General features: G+C 42.1%; 1 protein-coding gene across 3 annotated transcripts in view; it reads left to right on the forward strand.

Moving 5' to 3' along the window:
- Positions 1–4,998, forward strand: part of GATA3 (GATA binding protein 3) — a 28,112-nt gene extending 23,114 nt beyond the window's left edge. For 2 of the 3 annotated variants that reach the window (XM_065650033.1, XM_065650043.1), the window contains exon 6: positions 4,553–4,998. In XM_065650033.1, the coding sequence (XP_065506105.1) occupies positions 4,553–4,837 (285 nt within the window). In that variant the 3' untranslated portion in view covers positions 4,838–4,998. The remainder of the gene's footprint in view (positions 1–4,552) is intronic. The other variant, XM_065650051.1, reaches the window with a different exon arrangement.
- Positions 4,999–13,655: the final 8,657 nt, after the last annotated feature.

Raw genomic sequence — 13,655 nt, forward strand, 5'->3', positions numbered from 1 at the left:
AGAGCACAACCTTTTTCACGCTAACATTGTGAACCGAGTTGGCCTGAATTGACCCCTAGCTCCACTGTTTAGGGAAACTTGGATCCAGCTGTGAAGTTTGTGACATGGGGCAGGCCTTGAGCACATTGGAACCGTTTTGATGTTCATTAAAAACACCGACAGCTGCTTAAAAGCTCAGCAGAGCTACTTACCAAAGTCAAGTAGCATCTTGCCTTATGAGCAACTCCATTAATGGGACCTGCTTAAATGAAACCCCTAGAGGACTAAGATACTGTGTGCAGCAATGTAACTAAGCAGGGATAGTCAAATCTGGCTATGAGTGGATAGAGTTGGTTTTTTTTTCCTTCACTTTTTTACGATGATGCTTAGATATTACCGTGGCGAGAAACAGGCAACATTGCAGCTGATAGTTCTTGAAGATACCACTCCCAGCTTTAAAGGTCCATGATGGCAGAGCATTGGAGTATCATTCTGCAGCCCAAATGGCTTTAGAAGCTGTGACTGCGAAGGCCACAGTGTGCTTTAGAAGCCAAATAGGAGTGAGATTTTTGTGATCAGTGGTAAGGCGGTGGTAGCTTCAGGGAGATGTCTTCTCTTTTTGGCTGCTGGGAGGCAGGACCTATGGAGCTAGTGTTAACTACCTGGCGAATGGCACCAGCATCATCCTTTAATTAACTCACGGCAGCGAGGAGGAAGTTTCGTGGTTGCACGTGGACAAAATTCCTTGGCTGGTGCAAATTGGTCTGGTCTGTTAAAGTGCAAGACTCGTTTGTTTAGGCTGTGGTCCTGCTGCCTTTGTGTATCTATCTTCCTCGATTCTCCATCAGGAGAGGTGTCAGAAATAGAGAGTCTCATCATAGCATGTCCCTCCCAAGCAGCTGAGTGTTTCTGCACAGATGTTGCACGAATGCCAGCGGAAGGTCTTTGGATGCTCGGAAGATGCCTTCACCCTGTTTCAGGCTAGGTTGTAGCAAATTCCTGGCTGCTTTTTTACCCTCTCCCCCCATTTTGTCTTTTCTTTAGGTTTAATGAATTTTTAATGGACCTTCAGATCATTTGGTTGTTGTAATGGATTGATCTGAAGATGAAACTTACCCAGTTAAGTCCACACTGGGAGTTATTGCAGTGAAAAGGCTATATTTTCATGTGGCTATATTTTCATAGAGCTATTTTTTTTCATGGGGCTATATCAGTTTGTTTTACCACTGATTCCCACAGCTTAAGCAAACCCATTTGTCAGTAGGATATAAGCAATAATCATAATAGTCTTGGGGTGCATTTAGTGAAGCTGCTGGCATTTCTCCCACTGACTTCAACAAGAGCCGGCTCCATTAACACCAGTATTAACAATGCCTAATATTTCACATTGATACGGTGCCTTTCATCCTGTGGCATCCCAGAGTGCTTTCTAAGATAGAGCCAGCCTGGAAGATTAACCCAACGTTGTAATGACTATGTCTGAAGGATAAATCCGCTTCAGTGACAGGACCTTATTGAGGTCAATGGCAAAATCCCATTGTCTTCAGTCAGAGCAAGATCAGACCTATAATGTCGAGGACTATCCCCTGGATTTGATCTGTTGTATGTGAGGTTCTCGTCCTTGTTTTTTTAGTCCTTCTTAGAGGCAGGACCAGCCTTCACTCACTTCGGGGACAGGTGGGAATGTACCTTGCTGGAGGTGCACAACAGATTGGCCTGTGCCCATAGAAATGAGTGAGTTGCCATTGTTTTTGGTCAAAGTTCTCAGAAAAAGCCTCTTTGAGAATATCCTAAAGCAGGGTTATGCGTCCCAAGAGCAGAGCAGTTGGTATTTTGCATATGATAAAACGAAGAGCATAATTCCTGCCCATAATTAATTTGCTCCATCCAAAATTAATGAATTACATATGCATAAGTTGGGCTGGTTTAATTTAAATTTAGCATGTGTTTGTCATTTTTAGTACAATGAATTTTCATGGAAAAGGTCTTCCCTCCAGGTCTCTCATTCTTCTACCCAAGAAACAGAGATGGGTACATAGTTTTGACGTTTTAGGGATCGCTTCAGTTCTGCTGGGACTGGCCTTAGAAGTCACTTGAAACATTTTTCAGCTTGCTGCTGTGATTGTGCTGTTCTCACTCCTGACATTTATCCAAGTCCTTATCCATTTGGCACTTGGGTCAAGTATCTGCTAGGAGGGTGAGACCACATTCATGAGGATGAAGTGTCCAGCTAACAGCTTGGATGGCATCTCTGACTCCAGTTGCAGGGCTGGCCATGGCTTTGTCCCCTTCCTGAGCAACACTGGCATTCCCATCCTTAAGTTTCACGTCAAATCATGGCCTGGACCAGTCTGTTCTTAGCGACTGAGTGAAACATGAAAGATGTTGCACTGAGGAAGTGGTCATTGTCCTGCAGGACATGACACCAAGCTACAGAGAGTCAGAACCCCTATGCTTCCTCCAAGAGCCAGCACAGTCCCAGTCCCAGCACCAGGCTGATGTCACTTTGCTATCGCCAGCTCCTGAGCTTGCACCTTTGTTGTCTCAGCTGGAAATAAATTCTGGCTACTCCTGAGCCTTGGTGTCATGATGCACATCCTCATTAGGAGCTGGGTAGCCTGGGGTTCCTGTGTGCCTCCCCCAAATGTGAGCTGCATTCATTGGGGATCGAGGCTTCCGGGTCTCCTCTAGCATTGCTGCTTGGTGGAGATCGCTTGGGACATCCTCCTGGCTTTGAACCTGAGCAACATGTCCCTTCTGGCTGACTTCAAACAGGTCAGGCAAAGCTTTCCCTTCCCAGTCATCCAGCTGGAGCAAAGGGCTTTTCTTGTGTGTGTGTATCCCATGTGTATCCGCAAGGACAGGAATCCAGGGAGATGGGTGATATCATATTGAAAGGCCATGACATTTGAGGTTTTTGCTTGTTGCTGCCCCAGGGCTGCTGTTGCACCGCACATGGGCAGATTCCTCCTTCCTACCTTTAGAAAGCAAGGCTGTTCCTTCCAGCTCCCTTTATCCAGAGGCAGAGGGATCAGCCTTTTGTTCACCCGTTTTTCAGATGAGGTGAAGTTTACCATCACTGCTGGTACGGAGAGCCTCGGGTCACTGATTCAGACTGGAATGACAAACTTTGGGATGACTAAACCAGAGCACATGAGCCTGGTCTTTCCTCTCCCTGTTCCTCCATCCCTGCCTGTAACAGGGAGCTATTGTATCCCTGCCTCCCTGGGTTAGAAATCCATGAATGACACCCATGCTGTGGGGAAAGGCACCAAGCAGTGGATGATAAGCAAGAAGTGAAACTTTGCTGTGATTTGGAAGAAGGGAGTGCTTTGTCCCTTGCACTGTCCCTTGCACTGATGTCCCTTGCATCTTATGGATGAAAATCTGCTCAGGACCCTTGCAGGAACCTTTCATTGTCCTTCACCGGCGTTGAGACAGTGGTTGCTGGTGGATAGCAGATCCATTTTTTCCCCCTTTTCTTCTTTTTGCAGACTATCCATCAGTTCTCTTGTGTGCTCACATTTATGATGAAAAGTGTTTAGCCCTGGGGGATTTGCTGGGCTCTCCTGCCTTCTGCTGTGGGTGAAAGTCTGCAGAGGAACCAGTACAAAACCAGTGTGACTCGCTGTGTGTGCTCCCAAGTCCAGATATTTAAGGATGTTTATGGATACTGGATGCATAAATCCCTTCTCAAGTGTGGCCTTTGAGGTTTTCATGGAACCTGGACTAATACATGTTGTGATGCTGGCTCTTTATGCAGCAATAGGAGTTTCTTAGAGGTGGTTTGACAGAGCATTTTCTACCATTTCGTAACCCAGATGAGTATATGGTTGGTCATTCCAGCTGTTTATAACCGTGCAGAAGAATATAATGCCTAGGTTTCCTATAGTTATGTCTGCATGAAAGTAGAAAATACTCTGTCAGGCAGGACAGATACCTGTTTCAGCAGCCCCCAAAAAGACCTAGAAGGTTTTAGAAATAAAATTGTATTGGCTTAAATAAACCTGAAATGATGGCCAGAGCGAAGTCTTACGAAAGAAGAAAAATAAGACAAATATCTGTCCCTTTTGTGAAGAGTTTGCCCAGCTGCCTAATATCACTGTGAAAGTTTGAGACCTCTCGTAGCACCGAAACCCCAGCAGCTCTTGCCACTAATGGTTTTTAGATCAGTCAGGAAGCCTCAGGGTGAGACGTCGTCTTTGGGGAATATTTCAAGGTGATAATTATTGGTTTCATTCCTAAACATGGTGCAATTACCTAATGTGCAGATAGCTGAAATTTTTCAGCCACTGTGAGTTATTTGGGTACTTTTTGCATCCGTGAGGCTCTGCCAGCAATTTTCTGTCATCTTGTCTTCAGAAATTTCAACCTGACTTGGGATTTCCTGGTGGGATCAGAATTTTGGGATGGGAGGGGAGAGGTTGTGTGATGGCAGCGCATGGGGTGTGCAAGAGGAGGAGGGGGCTGCTGGTGTTCAGCTGGTCCTGGGCACACCCCTGGGTGCACAGATCCCACAGTGATTTGGGGAGAAGGGATGGAAGCACAAAAAAAATAATTGATTTTTGTTTAGATTAACAGACCCCTGACTATGAAGAAAGAAGGAATTCAGACCAGAAACCGGAAGATGTCTAGCAAATCCAAAAAGTGCAAAAAGGTCCATGACAACCTTGAAGACTTTCCCAAGAGCAGCTCCTTTAACCCCGCCGCCCTCTCCAGACACATGTCCTCCATCAGCCACATTTCACCTTTCAGTCACTCCAGCCACATGCTGACTACGCCGACACCGATGCATCCTCCATCCAGCCTCTCCTTCGGACCTCACCATCCTTCCAGTATGGTCACTGCCATGGGTTAGCGAGAGACTCCCCTGCTGAATGCCTACGGTCTCAAAATGAGATTTACTTTATATACTTGCATTTTTGCAGGCGTGTGGTTATGGGTTTGATGTCCCAAATCAAATGGGAGGGGGAAAAAAGAATAATAAAAAAATAATTAAAAAAAATATCTGAAGGCGTAAGAGAGAGGAAAAAAAAAACAAAACGCAGAAAAAAACTACAAAAAGCACAAAAAAGGAAAAAAAAAAAGAAAAAAAGAGAAAAAAGTAAAAAAAAGGTTTTAAAAAAGTGATGTTTGCCACTTTTTAAAGGAACTCACTATGGCGTCTATGTATTCTTACCCACTGAATCTGGATACCATTTGTGAATAAGCCATTCAGAACTTGCATTCCCTATTGGACAGGATCTCTAGTGCTGTGAAAAAAATGATAAAATAAAATAAAAAACGCTGAACATTGCATATAACTTATATTGTAAGAAATACTGTACATTTGAGGAAGACTTTATTGCATCTGGGAAGCTGTAAAGAAAAAGGCATGAAGGACTCCGAGAGATTTTTTTTTTTTTTTTTTAAAGGAAAAGGAAAAAAAAGAGGACGGGAGGACAATTTAAAAACCAGAAAAACAAACAATGCAGACCAAGAGGAAACGCGGTCTTACAAACAAATGGACCAACTGCCAGTCATGTCTTCTCCTTTTATTTTATTCTTATTTTGTTCTTTTTTTTATATATTTTTTTTTAATTTCTTTTTTGTTTCCAGGGAGGGGGAGGGGGCTGGCTAGCACGGTTTTGATGATGCATTAACTAACTTGCTAACTAAATAAATAACTAAATAAATAAAACTTGTAGGGAGATCATTCATTTTGGGCCACGGGCCTTTTACATAGGAAGTACCAATGGTGTCAGGCAATCAGTGTTAACATGCGGACATTGCCAACAAGGGGTTTTCAGATAGCCATTCTCCAGGTCTATACGCATTGTGAACAAGTTCCTGTAATTGTTGTTTGTATGTATAATTCAACGCACCAAAATAAGAAAGATGTAGATTTATTTCATCCTATTATACAGACTGAATGGTTGTACAAATTTATTTACTGCTAGTGATAAGACCTGCTTTTTTTGTTTTGTTTTCATATTTTTTCCTCCTTTTTTTTTTTTTTTTGAGAATAAACTAGATTAAATTCTGTTCACTTAAAAGTGTTTTGTGCTTGGGGGTGTGAAAGGGAATATGTTTATTTATTTTTTTTTAAGTTTGTTTTGATGGTATTTATTATGCAGTTACTACGGGGAGGGGAATGCGTGTCTTCGCTCATGCTGACAGTGCAGTGGCTTGATTAAAAAAAAAAACAAACAAAAAAAGCCCCAAACTAACACAGAATAAAGAAAAAAAAAAAAACCAAACTCAAAAATAAATGGGCTGCTGGTTAGTTTAACCCCACTGTCCGGTGTGTGCTCCCTGTCCCTCGAACGACAGCCTGGCCACTGTCGGGCTCCCACGTAGGATGGGTCCCTTTTGGTCTCAATCCACCATGGCCACCACGGTGACAAATCTGTGTCAATGAGAATTTAGGACCAGGATAACGGCAAAGGTACGGCAGGGTCCTTATGGTCCTGACTAACTTTTTGGGCAGTACTAGGAAAGATCTCCAGACTTTGGACAGGAGCTGGAAAAGCACTTTCTGCTCTGCCCTGTTGGGTACTCAGTGGTGTGATTTGATGGTCTGAAGTTAAGATCTTGATGTGAAACCAAGATGGACAACACCCTGCCCCTGTGCTTGGACAAATGGGCAGAGCCTGTTGCAAAAGTCTGCATTTGATGGTAGACAGAGGGCTATTCCCCAAAATTCAAAAGCCATCAGCCAGTCCCCTCCTGCAAGAGTTTTCTTTGAAATAATGCCATTTGTATTAATGTTATTATTGTTAGGTTTGGCTCTTATAATTTGATTTCTCATGGTTTAATCCTTAGGAATCGGTCCTCCTTTTAGTCTTCAGTATTTACTCTTCCAGTTTGTTTATACCATCATAAGGGTTAGGCATTTACTTTCCAAATGAAGGGTTAAACCTCTTATCACACCACTCCATTTACTGGAGATTTAAGCATGGTGTGATAAGAGAGAGGTTGCCAAGGCTGTTAGAAAATGTTTGAAAAAAGCCAAACAAAAAGCAACCCCCAAACATAAAAAACCTCAACAGACACGACCTGCAAATTAATTTTTTTTTTTTAATACCAAATGAAATAACTGGGTTCTTTCACCCTGAAATACGTGTACTCCTGCCTTTCAGTGCCAGGTGGATGGAAAAATATTACCATATCTGTCAGATGATATTTTGAACCCACTTTCTCATGGGTGATAACTGGAGAGGGTAACAATAGCATGTTCTAATCTTCTGCAGGATGGCTCACATGAGTAAGGATGTTTAATGTAAGAATGACCACTTCAAAACTTTCAGTATGATTATACAGAGGTCAAATAGTCATTTGATTTGGGAAATGGGAGAGGAAGGGAAGAGGACTGACATTTATTTGGGCTTTTTCTCCTCTGTTTCAAAATGAACCTAGTTAAACTATGTCTACCATAAAGGAGGATTTAGCAGATGTAAGTGGAACAGGCAGTAATGATTTTGTAATGTTGTATATTCTTTCCTTTCTACTCTGTTGACAAAAATGTGTAAAAAAAATCAGAACAAATGGCACACATTTAAAATCCTATGTTAATCACCTTTCTGCTTTCTCAATTAATATTTTAAGCATAAAGACTAAATGTCGAAATAAAACAGTGAAGAATTACTGAGATGCAAATGGAGATCTTGTTGGCTCCTAATTAATCATCTGCGAACTATAAAGCTATTTTCAGTTAGTCTGACAAATCAAAGGAAATAATCATCTTTGCTGATATTAAGCTTGAGAGATTATTATTTTTTAATTTGTGATGCTACAACCTTTCCCTCCTTTTGCTCATCAACAGATTGCAGTTGGACTAAGATATTGATTCCAGGAGCTCAGCAATGGTGAAAATTAGAGGAGGATTCTCACGGTAGAATTTTGCACTCGTATATTATTGTGTTTGAATCTTTCAATTTGCTTCAGAGGGAACTGGCTCCCAAGTTTCTCACCCTAACCTTTTTTTTTTTTTTCCCCTTAAAAAACTGGAAGCATCTTGCAGTTTCCTTCTGATATTGCTTCGTCGTTCTTAGGGGCATTGAGTGTGATGAAGGAGGACTGGGGCCAGCTCAGAGAATGAGCATCCTCAAAAAGACAGAAGTGTAGACCCTCTGTCTGCATATACTTTAGGAAACATATACAGTTTGCCTAGAGAGTTCTTACATCAATTGTCTTATATTCTGATGCCAGGAGCAGGATGAGTAGGATCTCTCATGTCACATACCCCCTGATTACTGGCTGAGATGCTAGATCAACGTCAGTGGTCTACCAGCTTCTCTGTTCAAAAAAAAAAAAAAAAGCCAAGAGCTGTCCTTCTTTTGAATGGTGACTCTGTCTTTCTTCTTTTCCGAAATTGCAGTGAAGAACTGATGAGGAGCAGGTTGGAGCAGGAAAGCCCTCTGAGTCACGACTCCTTCGGTAATCTATATTGTGTAGAAAACACCATGGAAATCATTAGTGGGGTCAAATCCTGTGGTCTTTATGCTGGCAAAATGCCTTCTGGGAATTTGAGTAAGTAATTGCTGTGCTGATGTGACCGTGGTAACTACATTTTACTTATGATCCAAGCAAAAGTCCATCGACATCAGTGGAAAGACTCCATACAAGTAACGCAACAAGACTTGAATCAAGAGCTCCTAAGTATTAATTTCAGCATTATCACCTTGATTTATCTGCCTTAGTTAAGTTTTCAGCTGCACTGGTCCTGTGTCAGTACACATGTGTACACAGACATACATGCAATATTGGAAGGACATTTTTAAGATTACCAAGATCAATACTTCAAGGTTTGAAGAAATTAGAAATACTGTTCATTAACACCATCTGCCAAACCTCAATTTTTTTTCTATGCCTTTGAATTATGAATTGTCTTAGGATGCACCTAGACTTGCATTTAGGTTCAGATTAGCAGTGTGTTTTTGAAGTGATTTCTCTTTTTGAAGTGATTTCACCTTAGGGTGATGAGATTTTACCTTGGCTCATGCCACATGGTTTGCTTGGACCCTCATCTAATGTGCTGCTACACTAATGGGAAATTAGACCACAGGACCAGACTAAAACTATGCCGGAGCAACCCCCCAAAATATGGTCTTTGGGTCCTCAACATAGATCGTTTTTCCCTTCGGAGTCACTCCTAATGCTAATGCACACATTGCCATAAACCACATGTTCTCATACTCCTTTGTGGTCACCGAGAGTCCTGAATAACTGGTTGTAGTCTGGGGAAGAATCTGAGTGGTTGGGGAAGGGACTAGAGACAACCTGTATTTTTTTTTCTTTTTTTTTTTTTTTTTTGGCATTTGGGAGATTTTAGGATAAAAGACAAGAAGATGTTCTTATGGAAAAAAATGGCAAACTACACCCTAAAATACGTCATGTTTATCCCTATCTCTTTCATAAAGGTTCTATATGAGATTGGGAAACTCAACCCAGTCTTGTCACGTGTGGAGAGCCACTAATTGTCTGATTCTCCCCTTTTGGCATTGCCTAATTTCACACCCTGAGTTCTGCTTTGCAGAAATGTTCCATGGTATCTAAAGCCAGGGGATCTTGTGCCTGGATTAATGCTGTATAATACTAAATTATTTAAAAATGCAGGGTTTATCTCAACCTGACCTGCAAATCCAGGGCTTCATTTCTTCCACCTCCTTCCCTCCCCAAATCTGGAGAACCGAAGATCACTCCTCTACCCCTCAAAGATGTCTTGTGAAGATAAATCCATCACTCGTAAAGTGCTTGGATGCAGGTGGATGAGCACTACGGAAAACTCATCAGCTTCAGCAGGTCTGCAGGAAGGAAGGTGTGAGGAGTAAGCAAAACACAGCTCCACTGCTCATGAAAGGCAGTGTCCTCCCTGTGCCCTAAATGGGGCAGAGGAAAAAAAAACAGTGTGATTGATATATATAGAAGGAACAATGGAGGTGGAGGGAGAGTGAATAATTAGTTCTGGTGTTTCCTAACATTTTAGTGGTTGATTTTTTAGTTTTTAGACTATTTTTAATGCATTTTTTGGATGCATTCATCTGTAAAAATATATGTGTACAGATATAGATGGATGCTTATTGGGGCTATGTACTCCATACCTTGTCAGCAAAAGAAATGTGGTGTGTGTCATGCCTGGGAGTAAGTATATCTAGACCCAGAGAGCTGGAGGGTGCCTGTTGTCACTTGTCTGTCTTTATTGGTTGTGTGATCTTCTATGTGCACCTGTGTGGATATCTAAGCTACAGCTCCACAGAAACCAAGGCACAATACAAATGTATAGCAAATTTATACCTGTTTCACACAATTCCCTGAGGCTATGCAGACTCCCGGGTGGATTTTAGATCCCTCTATCTCAGAAGTATATTTCCCTTGTTAAAAGTTTAAATTAAGACTTTGACCTGAAGCTCAACTCATTTTTTTCTCTCAAGGTACAAAACACCTGGTTATTTAACCTGTCCTTTTACATTTCCACTCTGGGTTACTGTCGACTCCAGAGGCACTGAAATAATTCATGAGAACCTGTCCTCTGGGAAGACAGAAGTGACTGAAATGCTCAGAGAAAGCTTGTTTGTGAGTCTCGCAGGCTGATGTTCGTGCTAACATGGATAATTAGCTGACTTTCTGCATGCGCATACATGCTTAGCCCATGAACTGCTTTAGTTCTCAATTAATATTATATTGCAATGTTATAGTGCAATCATTTGCTCAACTATTTCTGTATTAGAACTACATTAATCTTCTTACACTACTTGACTACGAAACTCTTTTCTCACTAAGCCACACATCACCCAGTCTGTAAGTCGGGGTGGTCCCATTGACTGCAGACAGCACTGCTGTCCGCAGGTCTGGGTTGCTTCATTCCAGGTCAGGATACAATCCTTCAGCTCCAGTTCAGCTTTTATTACACTCTTCCCTAGTATTCACCAGTCATAGAAGAGCTGCTTCTCTCAGCTAAGGTCAGTATGAATAATGAAGAATTCAGAAGAAAGCAATACGAACTACTATAAATGCAGGGGGGGCGTTGATGACTGTTGGCTTCTTGAGATTTTTGGTTTCTTCTCCCATGCGCCAAGACTGCCCACAGCCAGGGAGGCCAGAGGAGCTCTCTCTGCAAGAGGTGGAGTTATCTTGCTTGCAAAACCTCAAGCTAGTTGCAGAAGGTCATCCCATTTCTGCATGCATGCAGAAACAATCGCTGATGAATTTACTTCCTGCAAAGTCACACTGGAGCAGATTTATAGATTCTGTGATAAATTTTAAACTATATTTAGGGACTCTGAGGAAACAGTAATGAATAGGCATAGGTCCTGAACTGTGATTCTTGATTGCAGCTGCTTACTAGCTTGCATAGTAGACTTTTTTAATACAAGTGCCAGTATGGGACAGGAAGTGCAGGGGAATGTAGAATTATGCTGAGCATGGAGGGAGGAGCGTCCTCAAGTAGGAATTGAACAAGACTCATGGGAAAGCCAAAAACGAGGAAGGAGGGACTGAACCTATGATGGATTTCTGAACAGTCACCCAGGGTCTTTCCATTAATAGAAAGCAGGATGTTTTCCTTTATGAAAACTCGATTAAGTTTGTCAGATGCTGATAACCTTTCTATAAGAATTTTCATACTGTGTGTAGTGTATATATGCACTTAATGGGAATATTGTCGATTAATTTCCATAGGGTGGCTTTTTCTACAATACCTTGTATACCAAAAAAAGAGTTATACTTGCATTTGGGCCTGTCAACCTTGTTTGTATTTAGTGGACCTTTTCCAAAAGGGTTATGGGAGAGGAAAATGAAAGCCTATGGATTTGATCACATGTATCTGTCCCTGTTGTGTGTGCGTAGGCATTTCATGGGTGGCGCACAAGAATGGCTCTCACATTTGCTCTACAGAGTTATGTTTTTGCATCAGGGGATGTAAAAGCTGTGTGCAGGCTCTGGTAAGAACATCTCACCACCTCACTGGAAAATTGACTTGAAGTTTTGTCACACAAACTCTGAGCATCAAATTCAGCATCTCTGCTCTGAGTCACTGTTTCAAAGTGTCCTTTCTCTCTGCTCTTGCCCTCTTCAGCCTGGAGAAGACTCCAGGGAGACCTCATTGAGTAATTACAAGGGGCCCATAAGAAAGATGGGGACAGAGTTTTTAGCAGGGCCTGTTGCCATAGTACAAGGGGTGATGATTTTACACTAAAGGAGGGGAGATTTAGGCTAGACATGAGGAAGAAGTTTTTTACGATGAGGTTGGTGAAACACTGGCCCAGGTTGCCCAGAGAGGTGGTGGATGCCCCATCCCTGGAGACATCCCAGGCCAGGCTGGACGGGGCTCTGAGTAACGTGAGCTGGGTGAAGATGTCCCTGCTCATGGCAGGGGGGTTGGACTAGAAGACCTTTGAAAGCCCCTTCCAACCCAAACTGTTCTATGATTCTATGATTTTACGATTCTGTGAGTGGATGACACCCAGGTCTTTCTTGGCTTTTGACTTTAGCAGTGTGTCTCATAGTTCACTTACCCATGGTGCAGAGGACATCTGCTCACACTGTTCCAGACCTTCTTGAGTTGAAACAACTGGTCTCTGGGATGACTTTTTTTTTTTAGGGAGAATTGAGCTGGGAGGCATGTAGAAGCCAACAGGCTTTCCAAGCCTTCAGGTGGTATGTCTTCATGCCTGCTGACTTCTTGAAGACCTCAGGCTGGTCAAGCACATAAGTGCTTGATTTACTTGAGTAGGATGGATCAGCATAGAGTGTGCTGGCAGCTCAGACAAAACTTATGATGTTTGGTGAAATGAGGAAATCCTGTGTTTTCACTGAATTTTCTTTCCAGTCCCTCTGGTCTACTTGATCCACATCTCTGACACGACAACATGCATCTTTACTGTGTATGTAGAGGGAATAACCCTTCAACTGACATCTGCTGTCAAACTTTGTGGATCAGGTCTTTGTCCCAGTGCTGCTGGTCTCATTCTCTGCTCACTGCCAGGAATTACTGGGTTCCTTTGACTAAGTTCTCCCTCCAGGTCATTGGACACCCAAATTTTCTTTTTTCTTCATGATAAATCTCCTGCTGTGTTAGGAAAACGAACCATTTTTCCTTTAAGACCTTGGGAAGTCTGTAGTCAATGAGAAACCAATGGCATGGAAAGGAAAACATCTACCATGACTATAGAAGTTTATTTGTTTTGATAAGTGCTTGGGCTAAAATCAATCTAGATGAACAGATTCCTGTTGTTTCAGGATAATAAAAAAGATTTCTAGATGTTTTTTGACAGTTCTGTAATACATTTTAAATGTTGTCTTTGACTATTTTTTAGCTTGGTGAATGAATATGGCTTAGAAACATGGGTGGGCTGCATTACCTATATGGGAGATGAACCCTTTTCACAGCTCCTGGGTCAAGAGCCATTTGTGTCCACACTGGCTTCAGTAGTGGATCAGAAACAGTGATATATGTGAGAGATAGCACAAGCTCTAGAATGTCTCAGCATATCAGAGTATATGTCAGGTGGATGAGCACCCAAGTAATCAGACGGACCTGCAAAACCATTTGTTCTATATCCTTTATGCAAAACCAAAGCCAGACTTTCCCTGTCTATAAAAATGCGTGGTCTTGTTTCAAATGCCCCTGCAGTCAAGTACCTGCTCATTCATTTCTGTATCCATTCCCATGTCTTAGTTACTTCATCCTTAAGGCT

The sequence above is a fragment of the Caloenas nicobarica genome, chromosome 1, assembly GCF_036013445.1.
Source record: "Caloenas nicobarica isolate bCalNic1 chromosome 1, bCalNic1.hap1, whole genome shotgun sequence".
Classification (NCBI taxonomy): Eukaryota; Metazoa; Chordata; class Aves; order Columbiformes; family Columbidae; genus Caloenas; species Caloenas nicobarica.